The 17291-nt window shown below is 32.6% G+C and overlaps 2 protein-coding genes across 3 annotated transcripts; one reads left to right on the top strand and one right to left on the bottom strand.

Annotated features, from left to right (window-relative positions):
• Window positions 1-370: 370 nt before the first annotated feature.
• On the bottom strand, window positions 371-6592 carry LOC106122019 (RING finger protein 212B). Of its 2 annotated transcripts, none has more exons than XM_013317866.1 (8): window positions 6351-6592; window positions 6212-6276; window positions 6011-6130; window positions 5092-5221; window positions 4153-4262; window positions 2563-2637; window positions 958-1022; window positions 371-516 (listed from the first exon to the last, which is right to left on the bottom strand). In XM_013317866.1, exons 1-8 carry the CDS (start codon window positions 6454-6456, stop codon window positions 411-413), a joined length of 777 nt encoding a protein of 258 aa, XP_013173320.1. In that variant the 5' UTR covers window positions 6457-6592; the 3' UTR covers window positions 371-410. The 2 variants fall into 2 exon arrangements, with proteins under 2 accessions (XP_013173320.1, XP_013173321.1); XM_013317867.1 differs by having other exon boundaries at window positions 440-516; window positions 928-1022.
• A 1156-nt stretch (window positions 6593-7748) lies between these two features.
• Window positions 7749-17273, top strand: Tf (transferrin). The gene is made up of 15 exons (XM_013318010.1): window positions 7749-7863; window positions 9024-9126; window positions 9812-9951; window positions 12155-12273; window positions 12374-12533; window positions 12727-12884; window positions 13086-13290; window positions 13862-14024; window positions 14216-14342; window positions 14656-14840; window positions 15776-15863; window positions 16064-16142; window positions 16262-16354; window positions 16674-16936; window positions 17149-17273. The coding sequence occupies exons 1-15, from the start codon at window positions 7788-7790 to the stop codon at window positions 17239-17241; spliced, it is 2052 nt and encodes a 683-aa protein (XP_013173464.1). The 5' UTR covers window positions 7749-7787; the 3' UTR covers window positions 17242-17273.
• The last annotated feature ends 18 nt before the right edge of the window (window positions 17274-17291 follow it).

A 17291-nucleotide genomic window follows, 5' to 3' on the forward strand; every position in this document is an offset into this window, starting at 1 on the left:
AAAACATCCATTATTGTTCTACAAATTTATCCTTGATAAAAAGTTGACTTGTTAATTTATATATGTTCCTGGTATTTACATCTTTCCTTACATATTATTTATTCCTTAATTTATTTCCCTTCCTAATGATTTTTTTAATAAAGGTAATATGGGACTATACCTTTAGATTTCTTTAATAGAATAGAAGAGACGTTTAGAAAGATACCGAGGGAAGATAGTAAAAATTAGCAAACATAAAATATACTACAGAAAATTTTAGGTCAGAAAAAACGGAAATAAAAGGATGACATGCGAATCTATTTATTAAACCTTAAGTTCTAAATTCATGCAATTGTATCTTAGTCTAATAAACAATAGAATTCTTAACCTAAAACAAAAATCAATTATTAGCTTAATAGTTGAGATAAATACTAAATAAACTTTTTCCAATGAAGTCCCTGCAGTATGCAACATTTCTTAGGCAGGCTGTCTGTGAAACTACCGTTAGAGTAGTAACCAGAATCGTAATTTTGATTCCTAAAAACAAAACGAAATGAATAAGAAAATATAGAAATTCTCCATCAGAAAGATTTAACTTAAAGCAAGAAATCTAAGCTTCAGTAAGTAAGTAAAAAATTAAATACGATAAAACGATGAACGAAATTTTCTTTTCAGAATTGGTGCCTTAGAAACCACACGTATCTATACTATCAATCAGTTGATATTTGAACTTAGAACCTTCAGGTGATAAGCCAAGCATCTTCACGTACTGTAAAAAGTATTCAACTAAACCTGTAATTCTACTGCTAAGACACTTGTATTAAAAATTATTGACGTGTTCTAAAGTGGGATGATATAATCATTAATACAAGTTGGTCAGTGAAAACCCACATTAAGTATAATATTCTATTCGCAATGCATCGAGAGCTTCTTGATATTGTTTAATACCGTTAGAGGTGCTTTAAAAAATTGATGTACCCGGCCGACTCCTGCGTTGGCGGGGTAAACACCGTCGATGATATCCTATTCGATGTGCTGGATCTCTAGAAGAGAAAACAACTATTAGACGCGCGCAAAATGTTTACCAATAACTCCCACCCTAAAGGTACGCGTCCATTAGCCCGCGCCGCCGCACCTCACGGATTAAATGGATTTGCTTTATCTTGATGTGATCATACAAAGAAAATTAAAATTCGTTGAGACCTATGAGTGCGGTGCGTCCGGCACTGGCCAATGGACGTGTACCTTAACACAGCGCTTGTCTGCAGCTTCAGTTAATGCGTGACGTCATGAGGCCAACACCAAAACTTCTGCGCAGGAGTAATAAATTTAACACAGACCGTCATCATCATTCTATCCCTTTCTGTCACAGTGTGTACTCCTCTTTCAAATATTTCGATCAGCCGTCACATTACGAAGATTCGATATTTAAGACGTGAGATCTTACTTTTTTCGTCTTTTTGAAAAAGCTAAAGATTTTTATAGGCAATACGTTAGACTTTGTAACTAATTAATCATCATCATCAGCTCATTATAAGTCCCCACCGAGGGGCTCGGAGCCTACCCTAAGTTAAGGGTGATTGCCTAATCATAGTCAACCACACTGGCCAAGTGCGGGTTGGTTGACTTCATACATATCTTTGAATTTCTTCTCAGATATGTGCAGGTTGCATCACGATGTTTTCCTTCACCGTAAGAACGTGGGATAAATGTACCTATGTAGATCGGAAATCGAGAAACACATTGGTACATGGCGGGATTCGAACACAGGACCTGCCGATTGCAAGTCAAGTGCTTGACCCCTGAGCCACCGACGCTCTTACTAACTAATTAATGTAAAAAAATATTAATCTCGAAGATTATTTCATTATAATGTAAACAACATAAATTCATTCCGAGTTCGGTTGAATCCGTTCGTAAAAACTCTCGTAACATTTTGACATAGGGTAAACGAACCCATGTTATGAAATTGTAAAGAGATATTTTTTGTACTTCTGTCCGTTATTTATGTTTTACACTCTTTAAAAAAAACATTAAATAATAAAAACGTATATACTGCAAAAGCAAGCGTATTTACTGTTTGTGTTATATTTATTCCGCCTAAGAATCTAATCTTTGTTACAATTTATTAACGTATAAAATAAAGTATTTTCTATCCGTACTAATACTATTAACCGTGTAACGATCGCCATTTAAATTGATTTCTCTCTTATCTGACTTTACTATTTTATAACATTTGAACTAAACCACCTTTGTAATTTACTGTTAATGTTTATTACATGACGTAAGAAAGATAAGCACTTTAAAAAAGTAAGTCTGTAATGGACGAGTAATCTTTATTGTTTAAAAATTATACAATTTCAAAAAGTTTATTTCACATGAAGACAGTTTAAAAAGGTTGCTTTCTAAAATATGTATCATTATGGTGGATTTAAGTGGTAAAAACTCATCATGCATTAGATTTGATATAATACATAAGAAATAATTAAAAAAAAGGTAAAACGTTCTATGAAGTTAGTGATGGCCTCTATTAGATATAACCTAGATTATTAGATTTAAAATTTTATAGTTATAAAAACTTACCTGACTGTGTGCGCTACTGCTAGATCTATTCCTGCTTATCCTTGAAGGGGTCACGAGGTTCGATTGATAAGTTTGCTGTCGGAACATTACCAATTACTACACGTCCATGTTTTTTTATAAACTGGGGATTCCCAGCGATAACTCAATCACATTAAAAGTTTTTTTTTTATTTAATATTTATTAAATAGTTTATATCAGTAAATTAGGCAATGAGAAATATTACATTTACATATAGTAATTATTTGTGGTATGATAACATTGAACGCCAAATTATATCATAACTAGCTGTCGCCTGCGACTCTGTCCGCCCGGTATTAAAAAAAAGCTTAATTAGTAGACTTTTTCTTCCTACATACCATCAAACAAACATCCATCTACAATCCAAACATTCGCATTTATTAGTAAGATTTTCTGTTTAAAAACCAAATTATCTTTGCCCCTTTTATACTGTAGCTATTCTAAGAATGAAAAAGAAATTAAACTGTAGCAAATTTCCAAGCCCGTCTTACTTTATAATCTGAAATCTGCAAGTTTGGCAAAGAACGTCCAAGCGAGCTCGAGTTAAGGCAATATTTAAAGCGTATAATCTACTTACTGCAAGAATTCTGAGCTTAAATCGTACAGCTGCAACGATACAGCTTCCAACTTAATCCACGTCACTTTAACTTACCGAGACGAATGGAGAACAGCCAATAAACAAACGGTCGGAATAAAACGATACATACACACAATACTACAATTTCTTTTGGATATTTGTCTACAAAGAATAGGACGATGTACTCTTATATTACTAGCCATCAATATTAATCGAAGAAAGAAGATGAAAATGGAAGAAGAGAAGGGAAGAAGCCAGGTCGTCTGCTATGCTTCAATCATCAAATCAAATGCATATGGATAACAACCAATGCAATCAATTAAGTACTATATAATTAAGTTGCTTTTTCTATTTTGAAGGTATGTCCATTGACCAAAGAATGTAATACATATCCCGGCTGAAAGGGTCGCGTGTTTTATCGATCTGGGATGATTCGCAGCGGAACGTATCTTTGCGATTGTGAAAAAATGAGGTCACATTTTTCCTATCCATTTATCTCTTTGTGTCTTGTTATGGAATATAATGTGCTGCACATATATCTTTTGCATCTTTGAAGAAATACAATTAAAAAATGAGTCATATAATCGACAAAGCAAGGGTGGATCAAATCAGTTTTTTGCGTGCGATGTAAGATCGAAGAAATACATTAAAATTTAGAAAATGAATAATTAAAAAAGTTCATGCAATGTTTTCCAAACTATAAAACGTAAATAAAAAACTTGAGAAAAACGGAAAATTAATCTTCATATGAAAAAGTCAAAAGAGTCGATCAAAAATACGCACTTATATATAAGAAGAAATGTATAGTATTCTCGCCTGCGACTCCGTCCGCGTTAGTAAAAGAACACAATTAGTAGCCTATGTTTTCTTCAAGAGTATGTTCTATATGTATGCCAAATTTCATCGAGATCCGTTGAGCCGTTTTGGAGATACATTCAAACAAACATCCATCCATCCAAACATTCGCATTTATAATATTAATAATGTAAACTTACGCTGTATGGAGTGCTTTTTGCTGCACGCTTGTATGTAGGCGTGGATTGAAGGAAGCCAGGAGATAGATTGCTGCTTGGAGATATTGGTACGTTGAATGGCGATAGTTGTTCTGAAATACAACGACGATTAAAGGTACGCATCCATTGGCCTGATTTATGCGCGATACTGGATCGCGGATGATGGACGCAACGCTATGTGAAATCATACAAAGCTAACTAAAATCCGTTGCGGGCCGTACACGCGATGCCAATGGACGCGTACTTTTAGAAAAAGTTTTTATGTCAAATGTAACACTGGCCTATAGTTAGTAAAGACGACAAATAAAACTTATTAGAATAAAGCTTTCAATATTATCAAAGCAAATATTTATAAACACAAATATTTTCTAAAAACATAAGACTCATTTTAATTAACGTAGAGCTATAGGCGTACGAATTCATTCCAGCCTGCCCTACTTTCATTGGAGGTCACAAGCCCCAGCCGGATTATTCCAACTGCAAACAGATCAACCCCTATATTACAGTTTAAATTGGCATTGTAAAGTTAGACATTAGAATTTAAATCTAATAACATTTCGAAACATTAACAATTACAAGGAAAGATAAATTGAATCATATTTCATTATAATTAGAAGTCGTAACTGAGATAGCCAAAGAGATTCAATTAAGTTACAGAGAAGACTTTGTAAATTTTCCTACAAAAGTATAATTACAATCCTTAGATTCGCGATGTTTTTACTAACCAAATACCATTAGCTTCGGTTACGAACTAGACATATCTAGTAGTAATAACTGGTGTTTTACGATTTGGTGTTGTTCTTATTTAAAGTCCAAATATGTACTGAAAAAGAAGTAAGTGGTAGATTTCTCATACCAAATCTATACTTACGGTCCACCTAAAACGACTCTGAGTGCGATAGTAAAAATTTTAATACTCACTTGTCTGATTAACGAGTTTTGATTCCAAATGTTTTATGAGCTTCTGGTACTCTTTCATCTGTTTATGTTGTTTCTGACATAATTCTTGCATACGTTTGAGCTCCGTACGTGCAGTATAAAACTTTTTAGTCTGTTGTTATTAATAAAAGATGAAAACTACATAGTACATATTTTAAACATTTTAAATTACAGATTATAAAATTCACAGTTAATAAATTAAATATCGCTTTCTTTGTAAGTTTGAGTGTGTACACAAATAAAGGTAGAACATGATTAAGAAGGGGATAAAGACTGAACTGACGGTAGATAGATTGATATGGTAAACGGAAATCTGGTTAACCGACCTACGTAAGTGAGACATGGACATGGAGATGATGATGACCGCTTTCTGATCTGGTAAACAATTTAAAATCAGAATAACGGAAAAGCTTGTGTTATTTTCATATATGGCATGAATTTTCGGTTAGAAACATGCAACCAAACTCGGGTTTCGGGTTCGAATTCAGTCAGATAGGTACGTGGATATAACGAAACAATATGATTTCTACATTTTAATCGATTCACTTACAAAAGAAGATTCAGAGCCTTCTTTTGTAAGGGACGTGTTGTTAATTGAGGTTAATTAAATTCGCGCTACATAATCAAATGAGACTCTAATTAAAGCTCCAGCAGCAGACGAGTATTATATGTTTACTTATTGCTCATTGTTTGGTTAAAATATTATGAAGCTCTTTTAGTATAAAATAAATAAAGCAAGCGTTTTACTGTTTAATTATTTTATTACGTTTATTCAATAATATGGCAATATTCGAAATTATTTGACACATTTTTCTCGATTCTCAGCAAATCAATGATGACCGTTGTCTAATAATTGAAAACTCAAGCTAATTATAAATAGCAAATTTAAATGCTTACTTACCGATTGTAATAAGTATGATAATAACCTTCTTCTGTGTTGTTTTTGAAAGCGCAATACTTCCCATGACTTTTTAATAATTTCTTCTGGATCAGTAAAGTAATCTTGTACATCGGAATTCATCTAAAATGACTATAGTTAGTAAATATGTTCCGATCGCAATTTTGTACTTAACCTCAATTAGCGAATATTTTAATTACTTACATCAGGTACTAATTTCATAGTAGTACATGGAACTCGACATACAAAACAAGTATTTTGCGATATACCTAAAAGTTAATGAAAATATTAAATTTAACTCTACACTATAACCTAAAAATGCAATGTTTAATTTGTTACCAACCATTTTCCAGGCATTTGTTGCAAAACATATGACCGCATGATGTGAGGTGCAAAAAAATTCCTTGTTCTAACTGCACGAAACATTTATTACAATGTATCCAATCCATTTTATTCAAATCTCACAATTAGACACCATTGTTTACTAAAAATATTTTGACAAATCACCAACCGCCATCATTAAGTTCTTTATAAGGATAAATTAGGAGCTTGTAACTTTATGAAAAAAAAACAACATAAATTGAAGAAAAATAAAAAAATAAATAATTTACAGGTAAAAAAAGAAACTATAAAATTATTAGATAATTAAGTGAATTTATTACATTTGTAATGATTTTTTTTTATAAATGACGCGATAAAATACCTCTTTTTCGTCTTTATTATTTTTAATTTTAAATGGCCTGATATATTCGTTCAAATTGACAAAAGAGGTTTTATCTGCAATTTTAATAAATAAAATTCTAACAATTAATTTTTAATAGCATTTAAAAAATCCTTTTTTTTATTTTAAAAGTGAAGTTTACTTTAATTTTTACTAACTTCAGCCAAACACGATATTTGCTTAAGCCATAACATAATTACATATTATATTTCTTTAAAAATAACTCCAGGTTGTATAAACTTGAATCATGATACTTTTGTGGTTTTCCTGTAATAATGTTTTTTTCTTGGACACAAATAGAAATTGCTCAATGATACTTAATAATAATTTTATAGAAATAATTTATAAAAATAAAAATATCACGTAAATTCAATTGTCATCATGACCCTCATACAAAAATATATTTGTCATCCCTCTCTATTATTTTGATAAAACTGAGATAGCGATGGTTTCGAGCATGTAAGCAGCAAAATTGTAAATACACTTATTGCGTTACTGGCAGTTAGCCAACTTGTCGACATTAGCCACTTTATAAAAGTTTATAAACAAATTATTCTATTGATCCCAATAGTGCTTCCTTCTATTAACTTCTATTAAACGAATTGACATAGACAAGGAAAAAAATAACTAGAATTAAAAAAGATGATGTAACACTACGATTTAACGTACTTTTGAAGAATTAATATTACGGCAATTATAGTAAATGTTTTTTTAAAGAATATTGGTTGTTATTTAACCATTATGACATATATCAAAAAGTTAGGTTATGGAATTCATATATTTGCTAGCTGTGCTTTAAATAGATGTTTGTCCTTGCCTTTGCCTGTTTTTTTTGGACCCATTAAAGGACCAGAAGATACTTTAGAGTGAAAATGCATTTTTCATTTTAATAAAATATTGACTGTAACCCATGAACCGTTATTAAAATGCGAGTTTCCTGTTTTTTTCTTAATACCGGCGTAACTAGGAATATAATAACAAAAGATAAGATGCACATATAAAAGTGTTGTGGCCGTGTTACTGGCCAGTTGTGTGTGGATTCGGTCGCGGCTGGTCACGATGACCGTGACTTTGAAATATATCCTAGTGTGCGTTACTATAATCTGTGCAAATGTCAACGCTGATAAATCCACATGTATGTTTTTTTTATTATTTCACAAGTAAACATCGTATTTTAATTAGTTTATGATGATGCCTTATGAGAAAAAGAACGGTTAAACCAGCAAAACCGATAAAAATATCTTAATTTGTTTTTATTATTTCAAATTAATTTAAAATTTTGACAGATATAAACATTCGGCAGATACATTATACGGTCTCGTCATAAAGCCTTATAGTAAAAAAAAAATAATCTCGTTTAATGTAAAAAGAACTCAAAGGACAGCCTGTTCATTCTTCCTTTATTCCATTAATATTTTTTCCATTGATAAAATCATATGTAGAGAAGTTTTATTTTTGGGTACATTATATTTTTGTGGCATTAAGCGATGTAATTTCGTAAGCCGGACAGGTTCGCAATGTTTATTTACGTATACATTTGGTATAAGCGTTACCTTGAACAAGCTGGTTTCTTTGGCAACTCATGTAAATTCTGTCTCGTATGTTTAAATGTTGAAAACCGTTCTCCACTGCCATAACTTGTATTGATATATGTCGTTGTCTCTGTTTTATAAAAGGCAATGAAAAGGATGACAATATTTATTCGTATAAGTGTTGAGCAGTGGAGTTCTACATTAAATATAAATATCTGATAGAGTTTACATTTTTAATAACAATAATCGTCATTTATAAAAATAATTTGTCTATCAACTTATGAACTTTAGCCTGAGATAATAATTTGGTGCTATATATGAAAAGTAGATATGTTTAATTATTGATTTTTAAGCAACTATTTTGTCCGTTTTAATTAAAACAAACTAAGGTTAATTAAGCTACATTTTCTCTGATAAGCGTTGTATACGAAACTAAGATGTAAATATATTAACGAGTGTTGTCAAATTCCTATTCCTTAAAAGGAGGTTGTAATTGTTGATATGCCTACAGCAATATTTTCTTATGATTGTTTATCTCTCAATGTTTAATTGTTTAGATGTTTATTATATCCATTAAATCTTTCTATATTAATAACAATTTAAAATCTGAGTTTAAAATCTGTACAAATTGCATTTAAGCATATTTGTACAATACGCAATAAATATGCGCATTTATTTTTCCGCGGATAAACAAATATTTGTTATCATTATAGCAACTATTTAATAGTGCTATAAATGTTCAATTTTTTTTTTAACTTCATAGATAAAATATGCGTACCAAAGCAGTTTCTGAAAGCTTGCGAGGAGATGTTGGAGGTCCCCACAAAGAGCAAGGTCTCTCTGGAATGTGTTCCTGCCAGAGATAGGTGAGTGTATTGTTTTAAAGCTTGTACTTTTACTTGCCTTTGCCTTAAAGCTTGTATTAAAAAAAATAACATTTATTATCTGTTGCTGCCAAAGAGTGTTCATGGCATTCCGTTTGGTACAAGTTTTTTTTTTTAACAATCAGTATTCAAGTATGTTGTTGCGATTTTTCTACGTGCTAAGACTTTAAATAAATATATTAAAAGTATATGTACATATAAATCCCATTGTAATTTTAACACAAAGAAGGAAAAATGTTGATTACAATCTTTTGAAAAAAAAAACTTTACTTATCATGAATAATTGAAATTCATACTAAATCGTTTACTTGATTGTTTAGGAAGAAGTTTGAAGTAATGATTTCATCTGACAAAATTACAGTTAAATACTTTTATTTGTGTTTAGATTTACTGAACTGTTTATGAACGGAGTAATTTAATTACGTTTTATCAATTTTCATGTTTTGTTTATCTTTATTTTAATATAGGTAATTAAATATTCCAAGTGTTTATCGAACTAATTTATTTAAAAAAATACTAAATCCAATCTGATGATTATTTTGTCTGAGGTGTCCAAAACTGTACCAATCACCTTCTAAGTATAGCAAGAGAGATATGTTTTTTTAAGCATTTTGTGCCATGGAAACCCACAGTAAGATTCACGGATTAACCTACTTTATTGTTTCAGAGTACAATGTCTAGGTTTTGTTCAGCAGCGTCAAGCGGACTTAGTGCCAACAGATCCAGAAGATATGTACGTTGCGTCTAAAATGCCCAACCAAGACTTCGTCGTCTTCCAGGAGTACAGGACTGATGAGGAACCTGATGGTACGAAAATACTTAGTTTCTCGTGACATACGTACTGATGATGATGACGACGATTTACCATCTTGTCTTTGGTATATCACTAATCTAGTCAATTCATTGTCTCTACCTCATGGCAACTAATGATTAAAATCAATAACAACCTTAGTCGATAAAGAATTATTTTATAACTATAGAGTTATGTAGTTATTTAGATTTTATTAACCTGTTTTAATACTAATCAGTTTCTGCATTCCTGGCGCAGGTACTTTATAACTGAGTAATCATAACCAAATTGTCGATCGTAAGTATGTCAATAAACGCTTATGCCTAAACTAGCTGACGTCCGCGCCTCCGCGCGGAAATAAAACAGTATTTAGTAGCCTATGTGTCCTCCAGGCTGCTAAACTTCAGCAAGATCCATACATCCGTTCCGGAGATACCTTCAAACATCCATTCATCCAGACATTCGCATTTATAATATTAGTAGGACTAAAATATAGATTAAAATCTTTGATTTAACTACTTTTTAAAAATAAAACTAAAAAGGCATATTCCATATTCATAAATAAAAGGCACACTTAAATAAAACCAATAATACTTATCTGCTTAGTAAATGTTGGAAGTTTAATCTAAAAGGTTCGAATTGTCTATAGACCGGGGCTGATCCGCGGGGACTGACAGACTTTGATATAGGCCATTAAGCTGATAGAAAGGTCTATAGTGAATATGTACATATCGACAAACGTTTTATAATCTGCAAATAGAAATGCCTTTCATTGAAAGAGACTAATATTTTTTTTTATTCCATTCATACTTCTTTTCTTACTTCTTACTTACTTTCTACGTTATTTTTCGTCAAAAAACTCATCCAAATATTAGAGAAGTCTTAAGAATTTTGTTAACTATTTATATTAAAAAATACACTTAAGAAAAATGTTTTGAACATTTAATAAAAAATATCAAAAGAAACCATAACCACGACACGTCTACCGCTTTTCAATATATAGATATAAAAATAGAGAAGCTATATTTTTAGTAAAGAATATAATAGCGTATTCGATTCCAGCACCGAATATTGCTATTATAAACTTTCTATTTTTTTATCTATTTCATTATGTTTTCATTACTTTCATTTATAAGCCTCTGGTCTTTTAATGTCATAAGTCACTTCAGAAATCCTACAATAATATTATAATCCTACAATATATTTTAACATTATTTTAAAAGGGTTCGAGAAGTCGACTCTTTTAATTATATAATCAACGATCCCCGCCAATCGATGACCTAGGCTAGGTCTATGGTTGGAGTAGGAAATTAACATTTTTACATTTTAGGGTTCCACCATTATAGGATCACTTTTTTGTCCGTCTGTCTGTTTATCAAGAGCCTTTTTCTAAAATACGCGTGAAGGTATCAAGCTAGAATTTATTTTAATTCTCTGCGGCACCTGCCTTTCTCGCGACGCTTCTGATATGATCAGACTAAAAACTTTATTAATATTATAGTTTATTTTTTCTACTTTTCGTTATTTCAAATAGATTATAATTAAAGCAATAGTTCTAACGAACATTTATAATAATTATTCCCAGTGCAAAACAATAATAAAATATATTATAAACTCGATTATGAATAAATTTTCGGTCTAGCCAAGTCCTTACCACAATAAAGCCTAAGGGAATTCCCCGGTTTTCATCTCGAACCCTCTCAGCTTTGACCCAACCCTTGGGTAACCTCAAATACCTTTATAACGATAGTATGCATGATAATGTTGTTTTACATTATTCATATTAAAAGCCTTATGGTTAAAATGTTTCGTATAATGGTCACAACTGTTGAATTTGTACTGTAAAGCCTGTTATTCATATGTTAGGTAAACTACGGGTAAAAAGAAATAAAAAAGAATATTGTAATCCAGATATAAATAATGAAATAACCAAGAAACTTTAGATTATATTCTGTATAGTATTTATTGCGAATAAACGGTGACTTCTTCGTATTTTAAAATGTTTTTTTAAAAAGAACTAGCTGTCGCCCGCGACACCGTCCGCGCGGGATTAAAAATAGATGTTGGCCGATTCTCAGATCTACTCAATATGCTCACAAAATTTCATGAGAATCGGTCAAGCCGTTTCGGAGGAATATCGGAACGAAAATTGTGAATTTTATATATAAGACGAGGATTTTATATGTAAGACATACCTTCAATACAATAATTCTCTTGCAGCGGAATTCAGATATGAAGCCGTCATTGTTGTACACAAAGATCTTCCGATTAACAGCTTGGATGAACTGAAAGGATTGAAATCGTGTCACACGGGAGTTAATAGAAATGTCGGTTACAAAGTAAGTCTTAAACACTTTTATAAATTCTTTACGGATTTGTGCTTGGATGAAATTAATCAAGCCATAAATTATCGCGAGATTAATAAAAAAAAACTTCCAGATTCCGCTTACGATGTTAATGAAGAGAGCAGTGTTCCCCAAGATGAACGACCACAGCATCTCACCGAAGGAGAACGAGCTAAAAGCACTATCAACTTTCTTTACACAATCCTGCATTGTCGGACAATGGTCACCTGATCCTAAAACTAATTCAGCTTGGAGTGAGTTACAATACCGACATTCTTAGCAAAACATTTAATTCTATATGAACTTTTACTACTAAAATATATATGTATACCAGCTTTTTTTAGTTGCAGGGAAGTTTGGGGTTTTTCAATTTTTGAGTTTCATCTGCCCTCCTACAATCAATCGAACTTTATCGTCTCCTTAAGTATAGTGTTAATTAATTTCTAGAGTCACAATATAATCAACTGTGCGCGCTCTGCGAGCATCCAGAGAAGTGCGATTACCCCGACGTGTACAGCGGGTACACAGGCGCGCTGCGTTGCCTAGCTCACCATGGTGGACAAGTCGCCTTTACTAAAGTCATCTTCGTGCGCAAATTCTTTGGAGTAAGTTTGCACTATTTCTTCATCTTCCTTTAGTACCTTTCATCGGATTCGGATAAAACATTATGGCAATTATGACGAACTCTCTAAATATTGTCCATAATGTCCTTACTTTAGTCCCACTTTAAATGAGATCGGCTGAATGGGATGTCTAATTTCTGTCATGTCTATTTCTTAGTCTGAGTATATTTTTCTCTATATTAGCTTCCTGTTGGTACCACACCAGCTTCGGAATCCCCTGAAAACCCTGATGAGTTCGCGTATCTATGCGTGGATGGATCTAAAGTACCAATCAGAGGAAAACCTTGTACCTGGGCAGCCAGACCTTGGCAGGGTTTGATAGGACATCAGGATGTATTGGCGAAGTTATCACCTCTGAGAGAGAAGATAAAACAATTGGCTGATGCTGGTAAATACCGCTTTGTATATTGATATGTCATTGAATTATTTTCCTTAATCCATAATGCAATAGTATCCAGAATTAAGGTAATATGTCGGCATGAACATGGGTAGAAAACAGAGTCACTATTAGTAATTTTATCTTGTTGTTCTTAATGAATTTATTAATTGAAATGAAACCGTTCTTTAGAAAATAAATAGAATTATAAGATATAATTGTATGGTACTAATAAATATTCATATATCGAAGTATTGTTATGAAGATTTTGGTTACTAATTAATTCGCCAAGTATTTAAACATAATTTCAATTGTATTCCATTGTCTACGAAATGAATATCTTAAAATCGGAAGAGCCATTCCATTTAAAGTGAACAATTTGCAACCCGAGTGCTTTGAATGGCGCTGAATAATAGCCTTATCTCTCTTAATTACTCTTCCTACTCTAATTTTAAAGTATTAAAAGATATTTGGACCTCTAACTAATGCTTGCATATAAACTTAGCCTTAGTATCTTTAAGAAATTAAAAAGTATATAATTGTCGAAGATTATTATTTTTTCATCTCAACGGATGTTGTTCAGGTACAAGCAGCAAACCTGATTGGTTCCTCAATGTATTGGGACTATCAGAGAAAATCCACCACGTTGCCGACAATATCCCAATCAAACCAGCTGACTATCTTAAAAAGGCGAACTACACGGAAGTTATTGAACGTGGTCACGGCCCTCCGGAACCCGTAGTCAGGTACCATTTACGGAATTGCATAAAATAATGAAGTTAGTTTTACATAACGTATATTATAACTGATACATACAGAATCGATTTACTTAAACAACAAGTAAATAAAAGCAGTCACTTATTAACAGTTTTATAAGCTGCACAAAATTCAATACTATGGTTACTAATTCTAACCTAACATAACCTAACTTTTACAGACTATGTGTGACAACATACTTAGCGTTGGAGAAGTGCCGTTTGATGTCCGTGTTCGCATTCAGCAGAGACATTAGACCTAAAATTGACTGCGTGCAAGAGGAATCCGAAGATGCTTGTCTTAAGAGTGTAAGACACAAAAGTACCTTTCCATTGAAGCAAAATTACAAGGATTGATATTAATGTCATGCTCAAATTAAAAAAAAAACATTAAAATTGTTCAAATTCTTACGGAACTTGATAATTATGTTACTTTCGAGCCAGCTTTACACTATTTTATTCCAATTTTCCTGAAGATACTGTCTGGACATTTTATCTTTTGGTAAAATCGATGCTAAAGATGCGATATACCGAAATACAACATTTCTTAAGTACTTTATCTGCAAAATCTTAAAAAATCTTTGACTGCAGACTACTGTTTCTTACGAAAAAATTTCACCAGGTCCAAGACAACGGGTCCGACCTTGCTGCTGTAGACGACATGAGAGTGGCTTCCGCGTCTAAGAATTACAACTTGCATCCCGTCTTCCACGAAGTATACGGTGCAGCTAAGACACCCAACTATGCCGTCGCTGTAGTCAGGAAAGACTCAAGTGTTAATAAAATTGAAGACCTGAGAGGAAAACGGTAAATATAGTTAAAAAAATCCTACCATAGATCGTAATTTCTGTTAGCCATAGACTTCTTTTAAAAGATCGTTTATATTTGCTCATTTTTATGTACCGAATGGACTAGAAAGTTCAGAAACAATCATTTATTTTTAATACCTATTATAACTATTGCTTAAATTCACTTTTGATAATATTTAAAAAGTTGTGAATCAATCAAAAGAGATGTTTCTAATATTTGTGCACAACGTGTTGGTACAAACATTTTACATATGAAATTAGCATTACATTGCGGTGAGAGGCATTATACGAATATTTGCATAGCAAAAGTGTTTTGGGTGGCATAATACCACGCAAACCGCGGCAGATAAAAGCTATGGCCTACCTAGGATTGCTTTTACATATAAAATTAGCATACGCAATAATTTTATCCTATTTTATCAACTAGTATTGAATAATTACTTAAATAATTGTAACTACTGATTTCCTTTGATTTACTTACGTTTATTTTTTTTATGGCAATCATTTTAATATTGTTCATGTAACGGCATAAACTGTATTTATGCCATCATGATTTGAAATCTGCATAAAACGCGTAAAAATGCTTCAGAATTTAGAATCATGACTGGTTTTAAAGTATTCCATACAATTCAACACTTTTGAGAATAAAACGTAGGAATATGCAAATGATTAGAACGCAGGAGCACGCTAGTCTCATTGGGTCGCATTTGCATGTGGAAACGTAGCTACTCTTCATTGATGTAGTTAACGCCAGCGCATTTCCAATCTGAATTAATCAAATACCATGTCGTGTTCCATATGGGAAAGTCAGAAATACTGTTGATTTTTTTCTACCTACCCCACATCTTAAAGCCCAGATCATCGGATGGCGATGCCCTTGCACTGGAGTACAATTTCTTAAGTCTTATGTGATTGTACTTATCGTTTTAACAGGTCATGTCACAACTCTTTCGGTAGCTTCAGTGGTTTAGCTGCTCCGCTATTCTACCTTATCAATAAGAAACTTATCAACTCTGATCAGGTACAATGTTTTGCAATTATCATTTTAATAAAATTCTCCCATAGAGTTGCTACAGGTCTATTCCATATCTTAATTTATTCTTCGAAACTTAACCGTGACAATAAGAGTTTTCCATCTCCATTCTTCTCTGTTTCTATACCTACTATTCTATACATATTATACTACACTAGGACTACATTTCAGTCTTCTATAATTTTCAGTGCGTAAAGAACTTAGGAGATTTCTTCTCAGGCGGCTCATGTTTACCTGGTGTTGACAAACCAGAGAACAATCCTAGAGGTAAAGCGCAATATTTTAAAAAACTAATAAGAAGTTCTACTAACCAGATTTAGTTGTATTTAATTTTTGAGATACTAGAAAATAATCTTTGTACCAACTATGCTGCAATTAATTTCTAGGAGAAGACGTATCAAACATGAAGAAGCGATGCTCAGGCGACGGTAGCGCCCTCCAGTGTTTGCAGAATAACGGAGATGTTGCATTCGTTTCCAGTAAGTAATACTTCTCAATGGAAGTAAAACATAAGGAAAACAATTAAAAAAAGTTTGAGTTGTTGTTCAGTTACTATAGCTTCTGCATACTGAACATGTTTAGAGTCGCTGATAGATAAGGAAAGTGACAGAAACAACGCTTACTTAGTGCAGACTGGTTTATTGGCGTCACGTTCACTTATTGGTCGCAGCCGACCGTTCCTTTTCAAGGATGGCGCGTATTTGATTTAGCGAGTGTAGAGAAATGGATGCGGCAGCGTGATAGGTGTCGTAATAATTGCAACGGCACGAAATAAATTAAAATCTTTCATAATTCCAGGTGCGGACTTATCCAAATTCGATGCTTCACAATACGAGTTGCTTTGCCTGAACCGTGAATCAGGCGGCAGGGACACTTTTACAAACTTCGCGACATGTAACGTCGCGATGGCGCCGTCTCGCACTTGGCTTTCTGCTAAAGATTTCCTCTCCGACGTATCAATAGCCCACGCACCACTCAGTTTGGCTGAATTATTGGATACCAGGAGTGACTTATTCAACATCTATGGAGAGTTCTACAAGAACAATAACGTTCTGTTCAACGTAAGATTTTTTTAATTTACACTCGGAACACCCATATTTATAACGAGACATGAAGATTTATCAGAAATCAATATATGAATGTCCATTTTCTTGTTAACTTAAACTAATTCTAATTAAATCCAATGACTAAGAATATTGACTTCAACTTTTTGACCATGTTTAGATTATATTTAATACTTGCAACATTATAAATAAGCTATAAATTATTTCAGAACGCCGCAAAGGGATTGGTGACCACTGAAAAAATGGACTTTGAAAAATTCAAGTCGATCCACGACGTTCTCAACACATGTGGAGTCGCTTAATAAAAATATTTAAATACCTATATTTTGTAATAGTTTTTTTTTTTATTTTT

The sequence above is a fragment of the Papilio xuthus genome, unplaced genomic scaffold (genome assembly GCF_000836235.2).
Source record: "Papilio xuthus unplaced genomic scaffold, Pxut_1.1 DF826933.1, whole genome shotgun sequence".
In the NCBI taxonomy this organism is placed as follows: domain Eukaryota; kingdom Metazoa; phylum Arthropoda; class Insecta; order Lepidoptera; family Papilionidae; genus Papilio; species Papilio xuthus.